General features: G+C 39.8%; 1 protein-coding gene and 1 long non-coding RNA gene across 2 annotated transcripts in view; one reads left to right on the forward strand and one right to left on the reverse strand.

Moving 5' to 3' along the window:
• LOC307210447 overlaps positions 1–4,625 on the forward strand; it is a 48,110-nt gene extending 43,485 nt beyond the window's left edge. The window contains exon 3 of the long non-coding RNA XR_013836014.1: positions 4,224–4,625. This is a non-coding gene — a long non-coding RNA (uncharacterized lncRNA). The remainder of the gene's footprint in view (positions 1–4,223) is intronic.
• Positions 1–9,292, reverse strand: part of LOC307210255 (myosin-4-like) — a 37,729-nt gene extending 28,437 nt beyond the window's left edge. Inside the window, exons 1-15 of the mRNA XM_079965859.1 lie at positions 9,258–9,292; positions 8,665–8,884; positions 7,889–8,032; positions 7,642–7,798; positions 6,506–6,533; positions 6,172–6,283; positions 5,773–5,865; positions 5,554–5,617; positions 5,357–5,455; positions 5,123–5,226; positions 3,259–3,397; positions 2,375–2,493; positions 1,620–1,769; positions 1,352–1,522; positions 77–386 (exon numbers count right to left, since the gene is read on the reverse strand). Coding sequence (XP_079821985.1) covers positions 77–386; positions 1,352–1,522; positions 1,620–1,769; positions 2,375–2,493; positions 3,259–3,397; positions 5,123–5,226; positions 5,357–5,455; positions 5,554–5,617; positions 5,773–5,865; positions 6,172–6,283; positions 6,506–6,533; positions 7,642–7,798; positions 7,889–8,032; positions 8,665–8,871 — 1,897 coding nt within the window. The 5' untranslated portion in view covers positions 8,872–8,884; positions 9,258–9,292. The remainder of the gene's footprint in view (positions 1–76; positions 387–1,351; positions 1,523–1,619; positions 1,770–2,374; positions 2,494–3,258; positions 3,398–5,122; positions 5,227–5,356; positions 5,456–5,553; positions 5,618–5,772; positions 5,866–6,171; positions 6,284–6,505; positions 6,534–7,641; positions 7,799–7,888; positions 8,033–8,664; positions 8,885–9,257) is intronic.
• Between the last annotated feature and the right edge of the window lie 6,407 nt (positions 9,293–15,699).

Raw genomic sequence — 15,699 nt, forward strand, 5'->3', positions numbered from 1 at the left:
TCAAGAGATTCAAACAGAGGTAAACAAGAAGCAAAAGATGTTAAACAGATCTATGCTTTTCAGAAACTGTGCTTACCTGCATCTGTACCAGCATAGTTGGAATAAAGGAAGGACAACAATTTCAGGGATGATTTCTGATACAGTCCTACAATTGTTTCATTCAGGGGGTCCTTGTTCTTGTCCAGCCACCCACTGATGTTGTAGTCCACAGTGCCAGCATAATGGACCAGGGAGAAGTGGGCCTCAGCCTTGCCTTTGACAGGCTTGGGTTTCTGGAAGTTGTTGCTTTTGCCAAGATGCTGGTCATAGAGCTTGTTCTTGAAAGATGTGTCTGTTGCCTTGGGGAACATGCACTCTTCTTCTAGGATGGAGAAAATGCCCATTGGCTGGAGGGAACAAGAAGAGCAGATGCAGAGAAACAGACATTGTTCAATGCATCGCTGTTCTGCATCGCTGTTCTGCATCACAAGTACTATTCTGGAGCATTGCTATTGCCTCTGAATGTAAAGTTAATAACTATACATTGACATTAAATGACACAAGGCATTATTATTTTTTACTGATTCAAAACCAACAGTTTCTGTTGCAAATCAGTTTTTGCTGTCATGAAAGCACCAAATATGAGAGGTGGGTGGAGTCATGTGTGATGCAACAGATACACTGTTGGGTTCAAATGCTTGCTACTATAATTCAATCTAACCTACGCAACAGGACCACTGGGAGTGCAAAATGTGACACGTTTGTAAACTGCCTCGAAAAACCTGTTGGAGAGATAGGTTATACTGAATACATTAAACCAAAGGCACCCTCCATTCGATACCACTTTCATGATCGTCATTATGATCATGATCATCAGAGCTTTCCAGGAAATGAGCTAAGCCTAGCCCCTGCTCAACTTATTTAATATCCTGGGCCCAGTTAGCCTTACTGAATCTTCTCACTGTGTTCCACTGCAACTTGTTTGTGTCCCTGTATCAGCTTCCTCTCTCTGAAAATTCCCTTGTTGAATAGAATCAGGCCACGCAGGTGTGCAGTATACAGGTGCACCTCATCTTCATGCTCTTCCATGATCTACTACTTGTCTAGGCTCTGCAACGTTCTTCTCAGATCCTCAGCCCTTCATGCCCACCTGTCCCATTTGTCTTGCTTTCTATTGACTCTGCCATTCCCATCTCATCATTTGTGATGGCATGGTTCACCCACTCACCTTGTTTAGTATGGGATAAAAATACCACAACTGTTTAAGTAGTAAGTCAGAATTATAGGTTGAACTGCTCAAGTGCAGAAATTCATTTAATTGCAGGCCTTTTGCCAAGAAATGCTGAGAGTTAAAACAGGAAGCCCCTCTTACCTTCTCAATGAGTTCAATGCAGGCAGCCAGGTCCATTCCAAAGTCAATGAACTCCCAATCGATTCCTTCTTTCTTGTACTCCTCTTGCTCCAGCACAAACATGTGATGGTTGAAAAACTGTTGCAGTTTCTCGTTGGTGAAGTTGATGCAGAGCTGCTCCAGGCTGTTGTACTTTACAAGCAAAATAATAGTTTTTGTATTTTTAAATGAGCATGGACATTTTGAAAGGGTTTTTTTATTTTGTTGTGTAGGATTAATGTTCACTTACATCGAAGATCTCAAAGCCAGCAATGTCCAGCACTCCTATGAAATGCTGCCTTTGCTGTTTGGTGTCCAGCTGCTGGTTAATGCGTGTCACCATCCACAGGAACATCTTCTCGTAGACAGATTTTGCGAGTGCACCCACAGAATTGTACACCTATCCCAATGAGAAGTGGAAAATTTCTATTAAAAAAAGAGCTGTACTTGCTTCCAATTAATTTTCATGTGCTATTGTCCTTAAAAGCCATAAATGGCTTGAATGTCAGGAAATCTTTCCTATATGAGTACTCCCTGAGTGCTCTGCTCATCAAGCAAGATCATGCTCCCACCGCTAGCATTGTTTGATATGAGGTTGGCTGGCACAAAGGACAGCACATTCTCCATTGTAATGTTCTCACTGTAAAACTCCCCTGTACAAATGTTTGGAAGAACCACTCAATTTTGCCTTTCAGGTGTTAAGAAGCTTGGGGCTAGTTTGTTCTGGAGACATTTTCATTTTTCTTTTCAGATTTCACTGTGTGTCTTTTGGAATCTGCTCCTGTTTTGGACATGCATTGTTTTTTATAGTGCTTTATAATTGTTCTGTTTTTTCCAAATATATTGTTTCAAGTTTATTAAGGTTTGATATATTGTTACATTCCCCGAGGGTCCTACTAAGGCCCGCGGCCTGCCTACAATCAATTTAATGCATATATTTACATATATAAAATACTTCAGGACAAAACTGCTAGTTTAAAAGCAAATATCACAATGAAAATGTACCTGCTGAACATTTTGTCCTTTAGTCACATATTCATTTCCAACTTTCACTCGTGGGTAGCACAAACCTTTAAGCAAATCTGCAGAGTTTAGGCCCATTAAGTAGCCTGCTTTGTCAGCCACTAGATATAAGTAAATGAAAACAAAAACAATTATTAACTCTATACAGTCCACCATCAGCTCTGGAGTCATCAACAGCATTCAGAAACTCCATGTTACACCCACAAAAAAGCCGTCCAGTTGTCTGTAGAGATGGTGACTTTATATAATACCCATATAGGATGCAATTGGCTTTAATATTTTTATCCAGTCATTGTACATTTTTGTTAAAAGTGTGGAGCAGAACTTTGGGAACGTGCTTTTACATACAATCTGGTCATCAGAAAAAACTGGCCACCATGGTATAAGGGGTAATCTCCTGGCAGACCTAGACTGAGCCTTGTAGTATATAAATGTAATTGACAATCTACATAGAGATACGATAAAAAATAGAAGAAAAACGTAACTGTGCAGTAAAAGTGTATTTAACAGATAACGTACAATGACAATGTTTGGAAGTCTTTTTTTAAAATCTCAACTACTTTTTCTTCTTTATTTTTCTTCTTTTTCTTTTCTCTTTCTTTCTTTATTTCTTTTTTCTTTCTTCCTATAAATGGTAGTGTCATGTGTATTGTGAGGTATACAAAGTATCTTTGCTTCAGTTGCCATCATTTTCTTTTTTGTTACAAACAAAAACAGAGAGTGTTGTATAAATGTATATTTTTAAAAAATAATAAAGATTGAATTAAGAATTGTAAAAAAAGAAAGAAAGAAAAAGAAAAAGCTGGCCACAGCACAGCCAACACATATAATGCAGACTTGAGGACAATGTACCATATAACATTTACCTTCAGTACCATCTGGCTCTGCTTGTTCCTCCCGCTGCTTCTGTTTGAATTTCAAGTTCCCATAATGCATCACTGCCCCTGTCAGCTTATAGATTCCAACCCTCTCTTCAGCAGTGAAGCCCAGGATGTCAATGGCACTCTGCAGTGAGTAACAAGTAAAATATACAGAGGCTAAGTTTGTGGAAGTCTCCAGCGGTAGATAGCATTTGAAAGCAAAAATAAAAAATGAAGAGCACTTAATTCATACAAAGGAGACAGAAGCACTACTACCTGCCAATAACGATTAACAATGCCATAGTGGATTAGTGGATTCTGCAAGTGGAAAAGTTAAAGGCCACCCACACATCTAAGTAAGTGCTGTTTTTTTCAGGGAAGAAATTTTTCATGTCATTTCCTATAAGATACCATCACTTACCCAAATTGTCAAAGCTGACCTGAAATAATGGACATACTTTATTCCAGTTTTCCATAGAACAGAGATCCCACCATTACCCTTCTTGCCCTATGCAATGTGTGAAACCTTGATCTACAATTCCTAGTTTTTTTGTCTTGCATAATAGCATTCTGAGCTTTACAGGCGTGTCTATGATCTACAAGCAGTGTTAATAACAACAAGGTTATTTTGAAAAAACAAAATAAAAAAAATCCTTCCAGTAGCACCTTAAAGACCAACTAAGTTAGTTCTTGGTATGAGCTTTCGTGTGCATGCACACTTCTTCAGATACACACGAAAGCTCATACCACGAACTAACTTAGTTGGTCTTTAAGGTGCTACTGGAAGGAATTTTTTTATTTTGTTTTGACTATGGCAGACCAACACGGCTACCTATCTGTAAGGTTATTTTGGTCCTTACAGTTATTTTGGTTATTTTGGTCTATGTGCTTCCATCCCCTCTAATGTATTTTCAAGAAACTTACTGTTCAGATTAAACTCAATCTTTTTTTTCCCTTCTTTTTTTTTACAGGGTGAAATCAGCTAAAGCTCTCCTTACCACTCCAAAGGAAATGAAGGTGAACTCTTGTGAATTTTGTTCTCTAGCAGCAATGACCATCCCGTACCACTTGGGGATGCAAAAGCCCTCTGTAATTTTACAGACTCCTATATCTCAACCATTATCTTCTGTAATTGATTAAACAGTGATGCAGTTTGTGTTAGGATGCAGGTAACTAACTATCCAATTACAATCTCTTATGCATAGAAAAATAACCAGGAACTCTTAAAAAAGATTTAATATTCTGATCTCAACTGCAGTTATTGGTAGCAACTGAGATATTTTGATGTATGCTCACAGAATGTTTTGGAAGATCTTGCCCTTGTCACGAAAGTTGCTCAGACTGACAAAGGAAACTTATAGGACACTGTAAGACTGCCCACTATTGTGTCACAGAAGCCACAGTTTGCTCTGCCTAAGATGTGATCAGCAGCACTGTCAGTAGCTCTGATAAACCAAATCAATAATTATTTTTGCTGTGTATCTTCAGAAATGTCTTAATTTGCGTAATAAATTCTTGCCGTGAAATGTAAAGCTTAGCCACGACAAATTTAAAACACTTTCATAGACTACTCTGGTACTTATCTTTCTGGGTACTTCATGTTTCTGGAAAACTGGGCAAATAATGAATTTGTAACTCGTTTTGTCCCAGTGCAAACTTTCAATAAGTGCTCATAACCACACAGAACCAGATTTCACATAGCACTGCTTCAATACATCTGCTAATTAGACTGCTGGGCAAATGCAATCACTCTGTATTAGGAACCTTTCTTTGGGGAAAGATATCTGGATCTCCCTCATCAACTGAGAAACAAATGTGCATTTAAGGCACTATAAAATGATCATTTTCAAACACCCTCAGGGAGACTTACATCAGTTGCTAATAGCTCTTCTGCATCATCTATGCTGGCCACAGTGAGTTCCCCCTGACTCACAAATGGGAAATCATAGGGATTGGTGGAAATGAGCATAAGGTCTGCAAGCAGAAAGAGAGAGAGAGAGAGAGAGAGAGAGAGAGAGAGAGAGAGAGAGAGAGAGAGAGAGAAACTATGTTGGTTTCCTTTTGAATAGCTTGAATGAATGAAGAAAATGTTGCTTCCTCTTACCAATCAACTCTGGTTTCTTATTTGACATTATCTGGTAAAATATGTGGTAGCTCCTCTCAGCAGAGAGCTGAAATGTCACTCTAGATTTCTCCAGAAGATCTGTGAGAATTTGAATATAAAAACAAATAAGCAAAGTCCAGGGTGTTCTTTGTAATACTGTGCTTTATTTTTCAAGTAGAAATGGAGCAGCCACTCACAGGTTTCAATGTCTGCAGATGCCAGCTTTCCTGTGGTCCCAAAATGAATTCTGATAAATTTGCCCTGGTGAATTGAACATTGGTATAAGTCTTCTCTTGCAAATTTGGTAGGAAGTGAACACATATTTAATTTATAACATGTATATTTTCTGCACAACTGAGCAAATCATACATAAATACATAAATACATACATACATACATAAATGGTCAGAACTTACAAAACGTGAAGAGTTGTCATTTCTCACAGTCTTGGCATTGCCAAAGGCTTCCAGTAGAGGGTTAGCCTGGATGATTTGATCCTCCAGGGTGCCCTAATTATAACATGAGAAATTTCCTGTGAAATTGTGCTTTGAAAGCATTGAAGAGCACAGATCATTATGGCAGCTTTAAGCATTCTGTTAAACTACACAAAACTTTAAAATGACATCTCCCTTCAAGAGAAGGGATGCAGTAGGGGTGGATCAAAGAAAAGGTTAATTTAAGTCACTTACATTTCTCTCTGTGTGTCTTCAGTTAATTTTGATTTTTACATCTGCCAAAGTTGGGGTGCATTACTGATATTTCCACAATAACAGCAGTATGAAATAGCCATTGAAAACTTTATCAGTATCACAAACCTTCATTTTACCCGGTTGAGGTTCCTTCTTCTTGTCCCCAGCAACTGCAATTGTCGCAAAGTACTGGATGACACGCTTGGTGTTCACAGTTTTTCCTGCACCGGATTCTCCACTGTTGGAACAAAGGAGTCCAAACTTAGTATCTTAGTCTTTCTTTCTTATTGTGGTGATTACATCCCCCTCCTTTTTTCCCCCTTGGCTTGTTTGCCAGTAATTAAATACTTCTGTTTCCATATTCAATTTTGTTTTGTAAACAACTGGAAGTGTGGAAACAACCAATGATTGTATTATCCGCTTCTACAACATTAGCTATTCTGGAAAATAAAATACTCACGTAATCAGGACTGACTGGTTTTCGCGGTCTGAAAGGTAAAAAGGAGATACCAGTCAGTTCTCTTTCTAGTCAAACTCTATAAGGGCTGATCTGAGGATTCTGCTTAGGAAGAGTCAGATCTAGGGTTCATAAAGCTCATTACTGATAAAAACTGACCAGCAGTGGTTCTCAGCATTTCAGATAGGGAACTTTTGCAGCCCCAAGTAGAGATGCTAAGGACTGAACATTGACCATTTGCTTGCAAAACTTGTACCCTGCCACTGAACTACAGTCCGTCTCCTTCTTACAGATTAATCAGCTGAAAACATGCTATGGATAAACTGTGCTATGTATATGTAAGAGGATCACTTCAGAATGGCATCTTGTCACCCTCTTCCAATGTCTTATAGTAGAAAGTGTTTCAGGTATGGGGATGCTGGAAGGTAAGGAGTTGAGTGTCAGAAAGCGGGCGTTAGAAGACTTGGGATAGAAACGTGAACCTTGCCACCTCATCTCCCATGTGCCATATCTAATAATTTCTTCAACTTGACTGCTTTTGGAAAGTTGGCAGGAACTGGAGAAAAGAAGACCTTTCCCTGCCAATGAGCTTATAGCACTAGCTTTCCACCCAAGATCCTACTTCAAATAACTAGATAAATGTCTTAAAGCACCTCTCTCAAAAAGTACCTATGCTGGTTAGGCAAACCCTCTTATCTGACTTCTGATATTATGCCAAAGAAGCAATTTACATAGGAGGAATTGTGAAGGAATGTGAACCATTTCTCTTGCTCCTTTTGAAATGCTTGAAGCTCAGTCCTCTTGTTCTTCGGTAAGGGTGGGACAACTTCATCCAACCAGCATCTCTCCTTCACTCTCAGCTATCAATCTCCATCTCCTCAGACAGAATTTTACCTGTTTAGCCTCATCTCTAAAAGGAAGGTGAAACAAATGGCTGAGGAGATGGACACTGATAGTTGGAAGAGATGCTGGCAAATGGGTCCTACTGCTCAGGCTAAGAAGACTACATGGATGTATATCCCTCCAAAATGAGGGTTGTGGTGCATGTAATTTGTTAAAACTTCTATGCCTCAAATATTTCTGTAATGTGTAGGTTTGAACTTTGCACTATAGTTGCACACTAACTTCTGAGTACTCACCAGTTAACATAAACTGATAGGCATTGTCAGAGATAGAGAAGATATGAGGAGGCGCCTCTTGCCGTTTTTTGCCCCTGTAACCAGATACTACTTCTGGGTTATATACCGGCAGCCACTTGTAAGGGTTGACAGTGACACAGAAGAGACCTGAGTAGGTCTGAAGAAAAAGGAGACAATGCATATCATGGTACGTAGTTGATGGATTGAAAAAGAAACAAACTAGGTTTCAGATTCAGTTTCAACTTACATAGATCATCCAAGAAGCATAACGCTCTTTGAGGTTATACAAGACAGCAGGCTCATGGAGATGGGTCATCATAACCATGTCCTCAATTTTATCAAATTTGGGAGGATTCATGGCAAAAACCTGATCTTCCTTAACTGTCACAGTCTGGGAGGAAAAGGGTTATAGAGAAGATGAACAAATATGGGAGAGGTAAGTATTTTGAAAGTAGGCCATTATTTTCAACTAGAGGTCTCTGGGATTGTGTTACCTTGATCCTAATATTTATAAATTTCCAGTAGGGACCCCACATTTTAATGTTTAGTGCTGAACATTTTGGTGGCTGAAAGATATTTTTGAGGGAGTGCTAAATGAACTCCAACTTAGGTTGATTTCATAATATTAATATTAAAATGGTTCCTGAAGCAGCAGAGACATGACCCAACAACAAATACTGTCCTGAATTTAAAAGCTTAGTTGAAAACCACTAGAATGGAGGGAGGGTTGAAAAGATTCACAAAACTCCTTATCTTTCATCTCAGCACAATTAATGTTAAACATCTCTTTTGAGTTTTGTGTGTGTTGTGGCGCTATACATGTTGGCATGTAATACTAGGACTTAGCATATTTGCTTCATAATTCCCAAGCGTTTATGGTTATTTTTAATGGTTGACTACTCCCAGTCTCCAGTCCACTTTCTGGAAAAACAAAGTGGTACCCTAGACTGCAGAAGCTGGCCAACCTTGAACTAGGTAACCAAGAACCATTCAGTGAAACAGGTAGGTTAAATTCCTACTTACACGGTCATCTTGCTCAATTTTGACAGTGATTTTCCCCGGCTCTCTACTCAGTATAGTGCCTTTGACGTACATTTCTTTGTCATCTGTCACAAAGCAGGCTGCTTTAGCATCAAATGGACGATTCTGAGCCTCAATTCTCTCCTTCTCTGGTTTCCGGAGAAAAGGAGCCGCCTCTCCAAATACAGCCATTTCAGAGTCTGAGGTCATGATTATAGATTGCCTGAAGGAATTAAAGAAGTTTAAGGTATAATTGCACCCACAGTATTTATGTGCTCAACGAAACTGACAGTGATAACACCAGTATTTCTGACTATTGATCATGTTCCAACATTTACATTCTCCTTATTATGGTCCCACACTAAGAAAATATGCATTTGTGAATGTTAAAAGAGCAAGAGATTCTGGCCCTCCCCAGACTGATGGTGTATTGTGAATGTATTCTGTAACATCTTCTTGACAACGATAGTGCAATAGTGGTGGATTTATTCTGCTTTAGTTTGTTCTGTGCAGTACTGTGCACCGTATTTAAATATACTGGTTATTTGTATTGTAACCATTCATGCATGCTGAATTTAAAATGAAATGGTTCTTACCTTCAGTCACTAAGAAGGCAGATTAAGATCTGAATCTTTTGAATGTGAACAGAAAGAAGTAAAGAAATTAATCCGAAAAATAGCATGGACTTGGTATATAGCTGAATTTCCTTGATATTTTAATCCAAAACAGTGAATTTGCAATAAAGGGCATAACTGAAAAAACTGCATTTTACAGCAATTCAAATTATTTGCTATTTCTTACTAATATTGCCACCTAGGAGCAAGAACACTTGTATTCAAATACAGACTTGTTCTTGCATTTATCCCCAACTATCACTAATAAGCATACTCTTAAACAAATAAATTATTAATTATGAAACATATTATATATTCACTTTATCTGCATTTCTTTTGGCATGTCGGATTTTTTTAAAGTTTGCATCTGAGGAATTTGGAACAATAACAAATCTGTAAAATGGCATTGATGGAAAGGCCAATAAATGTACATTCCTGCAACTGTAACCACAACTGTATTAATGCTATTGACACTCAGCATTATATTAGGATATCTGGAGAAGCAGTCACATAAAGCCTTGAATAAGGGCAAACATTCTGGCTTCCTTAGAACACAGCAAAGACTGTGACTTACCTTGAGATAGTGAACTAGAGAAGAATCAAGGAGCCTTGGGCCTTACAGCCTTTATACACAGCCATCTGCCAACGCAGCATTCTAGGCCTCTATTTTTGGTGAATTAATAATTTATTCTTTAGTTGCAAATGTGTTGAAGACCTGATCTCACATGCTCTTTCTGTTAATTAAGGGAGGGACATGATTAGCTAAAGGTTACAAGGAGTCAGCTGGTCAGAAATTTCTTTTCCTCCTCTGACATTATATCACCCACTGCCAGCTTCCATACCTAATGCAGAAAACTCTAGTCTAGAGGGTTTGTAGTGATGTCTCAAATAGGGAAAAATCTGTATATTCCAATGGAACATCACTCAAGCAAGAAATGGCTTGTTAAGAGGTCCAAGGGGGATTAATTTTCTTAATTCATATTAAATTAGCAGTGTCTACTCAAAAGCAGGAGAGCAAATCAATTCTCTAACCTTCTGAAATCCCTTCACCCACACAGATAGGATGCTAGTTTACAATTTTAGAATATGATCTTACAAACGTTTGAAACCGGTTTGCATTTTAAGCACATTATTAAGCTTGGTTAATACAACAGTAAATTGGGCTGGGTAGATATTATCTCTCAGAATATTTTTGATTTTTTTTAAATAGAGATTTTAGAGAACTCCAAATCTGAAACTTCAAAGTAAAATGCGTAACATCAGAGGAATCAGCAGCCACATTCTTTCACAAACAAGTGTTACCTCTCCATTACTGTCAGCTGTCAGTTCATTTCCTCAAGGTTAAAGCAGTTCTTCAAGATTCCCCATACTGATTCCCTCAGAACTGTACAAGAGAAAGTCACTTCATGTCTAATGAAAAGAACCCTTCCGGACCTTGTTAATACCATTATTGCACCCCTCCTTAGATACCAATAAGCCCCAAGCTAATAATAATATCTGGAGCCAATAGAAGAGCACAGAACTTATTTCCTTCTAAATATGCGTGGTTGTGGATGCAGAGGCGGGTGTCACATACTGGCTGAATTCTCATAGAGTCATGTAAGATCTCAAGCAGGACCAATCCGACCTGCCACAATTTCACATGGGGTTTGGGGGTGGCGGCTAATAAAATGGCCTGCAAAAAGCTCAGCACCCTTAGGGAGGCTAAGAAGGATAGGGGCTGAGAATTGAATAGAAGCTAAAGAGTGAATACGCCCTTTGCAAGGTCTGTGCATATGTTTCTTTGTTTGTTTTAAACAAAAAACAATGTGTGAGGAGCAACAATAGTGGCAATACCTTGATTGGCACAACAAAATTCTTAAATCTAGTCCTCTATTAACAACACAAAGGTCAAGCATCTGCAAGAAAAAGCATGCCACTTATAAAGAAGCTCAATACACAATAAGCCCCCTGTGGGATTTTGAACAAAAGGCTTGGCAGGTAAATACTGCAGTCTGGAATGTTTTAGAGAAGGAGAGGTTTGAGTGCCTTTTCAGTCAGCGTCTCTCCTAGGGCTGTGGCTTCCTCTTCCTGGAGGGATGCGGACAGTGGTGGGCCACAGTGTGTGGTGATAGGAACAGATCTGCTGTGCCTTCCAACTGAGCTTGTCCTGAGCCTACAGCTTGAGGTGGTCACTTCCCCATGCCTAATTGGTGGGCTGGGCCTACAGGGAACCACTGTGTGCCATCTAGTCATAGTGGAGTAACCTAGACTGCTGTGATGCTGAGAGATTCTCGGGTTCACACTGCCAGCAAAATGCTATATGCAATAATGTTTCGTTGTCATTGCTGCACAGTGCTGCTTTGCCAGATCAAAAACTTATAGAACTGAGTTAATTCAAGTGGTTCCAGACAGCTTAAAATTCCTGCTGCATTATTGATATACAAATCCCCTAAGGAATTTTGTGGTGGCAGTGAAATTTGCTCTGATGTCTATTGGTCAGAGTAAAAGGCACATCACACACACACACACACATGCATCTCAAGCATTTGGCTCCTTTCTGCTACTCTTTAGTATGTTTCAGAATCACTGCTTAGACCTTGAAGAAGGCAGTGCTGCATTACCTCCTTAAGAGAACCTCCCTGGACCTGGAACTGTTAAATAACTATTGTCCTGTGGCCCTACTCAAGAATGTGGCAGCAGTTCAGTTTTAGGAATGTTTGGAGGAGACTGAATATCAGGTCAGTTTCAATTCAGCTTCAGGACCAGTCATGGCACTAAAATTGTCCTGGTCATCCTGGTTGATGACATTTGTCAGGAGAGAGATGGGGGAGCGCAACCCTGCTCATTCTCCTTGAACGCTTGGCAGCTTTTGGGGGTTGGCTCAGGGAAATGGGGGTTTAGGGCATTATTCTTCCATGGTTTTGCTCCTATCTCTAGGACTGTTTTCCGTCTATAAGACATCTCCTATTTGGGGGGACTCAAAATTAAGAAAATGGGGGGGGGGGAGACTACCCCCTTTTTAACATTATTTTTAGTTTTAAAATCCCTAATCTTATACACAGAAAAGTACGGTAATTATGGGCCAGGGGATCACTGTATGATATCACGGGAACTTTCCTGTGGTATTCTGAAGGGTTCCATCTTGTCCCTCATGCTATGTAACACCAGTATGAAACCACTGTGACTTTGGAGTGAAGCTCTATCTCTCAGTTCCATCTGAATCAGGAGAGATGGCTGAGGTGCTAAACAAGTGTTTGGAAGCAGTGATGGGTTGGATGTGGGCCAACAAATTGAAGCTGAATTCTGAAAAGATAGATGTGTTCTCTGTTCCAACACTCCTAAGATCCAACATTGTCACTAGAGGCTCAGGTGGTCTCAGTGGCAAGGAGTGCCTATTTCCAGTTCCAGCTGCATCTCATTGTGAACTTGAAATGACTTAGCTACTGTACTCCATGCTCTGATAAATTTCAAATTGAATTATTGCAATGTCCTTTACATGGGGCTGCCCTTGAAGATGACTTTGGAAACGTCAACTGGTCCAAAATGCAGCTGCCAGATTACTGACTGGGGTTCCCTTTAGATCTCCTATAACCCCTGTTTTTAAACTTCATTTCAGGGCCCAATTCAAGTTGCTCCATTTAAATGACGTAGGCCCCAAATATTTGAAACACCACTACCCCATTTCCTAAAGACCCTATCGGATGCTGAGATCAGCAGATAGTTCTGTCACTCTCAGAAGGTGTTAGTGGCCCAGGCTAGGTTGTTGAATCCATAATGGGAAATGCTATACCTGAGTTTATAACTTTCATACAACCTCTTAAATATGTAAGCTTTCCCAGACTCCCCAAGTGTCCCTATTTTCCAGGGATGTCTCTGATTTAGAGAAGCCATCCCAGTTTCTGATTTGATCCTGGAATGTCCCACTTTTCCTTAGGATCTCTCTACTTTCATTGAAGAAATGCTGGAGGGTATGAAGTTATCCGACCCCCAAGCTGTCTGAGGGCAATCCTGTATTGGGAAGTTTTGTTTAATGTTTTATTATGTTTTTATATATGTTGGAAGCTGCCCAGAGTGGATGTGTGGCGTATAAATACTGTAGTAAAATTATCATTATGGAATGGGACGTCCTTATTTTCAGCGGAGAAATGTTGGAGGGTATGCTCTCTGTGTGGAAGAAATATGGCTTCTAACTTTTATCCGTTTGAATATACCCGCAGCAACAAATTATATTTAGTTCCGCCCCCATTTAACTGCCATGGCTTCCCCAAATTATCCTGGCAGCTGTAATTTAATGAGACTGCCAAGAATTCTGTCAGGGATCTGTACCTTCAATCCACTCTCTCCCACCCCCTCTGAACTGGTTTACCAGATTTCCTGTGGGAACAGAATGACTAGTAAAACTGCAGTGTACTGTTCTTATGGCCGAGGCATCAAATCCTATACCCCTTTTTCGCAATAGTTTCCTCATTTAACATTGATTTTCTCTTCAACATAAGCCTAAGCAGTAAATTTTATGTGTTTCAACTGTTTGCCTTTGATACATTTTCCTAGGAAATTATCTGGCAGTGTCAGGCCTTGAAAACCATATCTGGAGGCCTCTGTAGAGAGAAAGAGCCAAAAGGCCTGTCAAAACAAGGGCTGCATGGAGTAAAAGCAAATTCCTGTCAGAACTTGTTAGAACCAGCTGCCACTGGGTGGGTGGTCAGTCTGAGGAGAAATCTCTTTTGGGGAATCAGTTCTTCCATATTTCTCTGTAGTGTAGAAGATTCACAGAGGATTTATAATGTCCAACTGTTTAACTGGGTTCCATTAATTTCAATGGGCCTACTACACTAAGTAAAACTTATGTGCATACAACCCATTGCATAAATGAGCATGGAACTAAGTAGGAGAGCTGGAGCAGCAGAGAGAATAAACCAGTGACACAGAGGACAAGAGCAGTGAACAGCCATCAGGAAGTGCCCCAGCAAACTGCAGAGAGACACACAGAAAGAGGAATTTGAAGCTAGCTTGTTTAGTAAAGGGCGCCATTTGATATAAGCTCCGCTAGATTCTTTGATCTGTGATTTCAATCTCTGAAACATGCTGCCTTCCTTGGTCCACCGCTGAACAGTGTTTTCCACAGCTATCTGTAAGTATAGTACTGTTCCTTTTAGGGGAAAGGTTGGTTCTTCTGTATGCCCAGGAACAGATCGTTGTTTTATCTAATGTCCCACTTTTTGCAAAGCACTCTCCATAGCTTCCCTTCACCAGAGTTCCTCTTAAGAAACCTTAAATTTGTGTGGCTTGAGGAGAGAGACAGTTCCATGCTGCACATCCCATAATCTCATTCGGTTCTCTCTGTGTGGTTTCGTGTGCTGCAGTGTAGGGTGTTGAATCACTCTCTAGCCTATGCTCTTGTAATTGTGGTGTGGGTAAAATGGGATGTTTCTTTAAAAAATAAACCATTGACTGGTAAGTAAATTAGATGAAAATTTTCTGCACCAGCCCCTACACCTAGTTTTGTTGTGAAAGGAAGGTACAGTTTGCCTAGCACTTAACAGAAGTGTTTGGTTCCAGGGGTGCAGGCACAAAATGGCAGAACAATGCAAAACAGAGGATGCTTACTGGGCTGTGGGAAGCCAGGGAAGCAAGGAAAAGCCACTGTGCTTAGGGTTGGGAAATAAATAAATGTAGACCAGGGAATGGTGGGTTTTCCCAGCTCTCCATTATCATAGAACCATAGAATTGGAAGGCACCCTGAGGGTCATCTTAGTTCAACCCTCTGCAATGCAGGAATCTCAACTCATGTAAGGTTGCAATCACATTTTTTATTATTATTATTTAGTTTTTTAATGTAAAGTGAGTGTAAGTTGTATAGGTTTTGGCAAAGCTACGCTTTGCCCACCTCCCACTCTGTTTTCCTCTTACTATGGTATATATACTGCTGGACTGGTTGGACTTTAAATGTTCAAAAAATAACATTTTGGACATACAGTAAAACAAGTCCTGAATCAGAGCAGAAACTCCTGTCTGGGATGCTAATTTGGGGGGGGGGTGTTGTTTTGTTTGTTTCCTAAGCCAGAAGCTCAGCTAACACCTGTACACCAGGGATATACTATGTCGTTTTGTCAATTGCTGTTAACTGCAAGGGGCAGGTAGAACCTCTGGGGCCCTGCTCATTGGCTTGCCATAAGTCCCTCATACTAGTGGGTCCCTAGAGACAGGGCCTTTTTGATGGTGGCCACACACCCTTGGAACTCTATCCCAAAGAAATAGGTTTGCTCTGTTCTTAAATGGAAGTGAAAAATGTTTCAGTCTGCATTCTGTAAATTTGATTTTAAACTGTTTTAATCTGATGTTGCTTTGGTCTTGTATTTGAATTATTTCATTTGTATTTTAAAATTTGAACTGTAGCTTTTAATAATGTTTCATAAGCTTCCTTAGGAAAGCTTTGGCCTGA

This window comes from Podarcis cretensis (genome assembly GCF_951804945.1).
Source record: "Podarcis cretensis genome assembly, chromosome: 2".
Classification (NCBI taxonomy): Eukaryota; Metazoa; Chordata; class Lepidosauria; order Squamata; family Lacertidae; genus Podarcis; species Podarcis cretensis.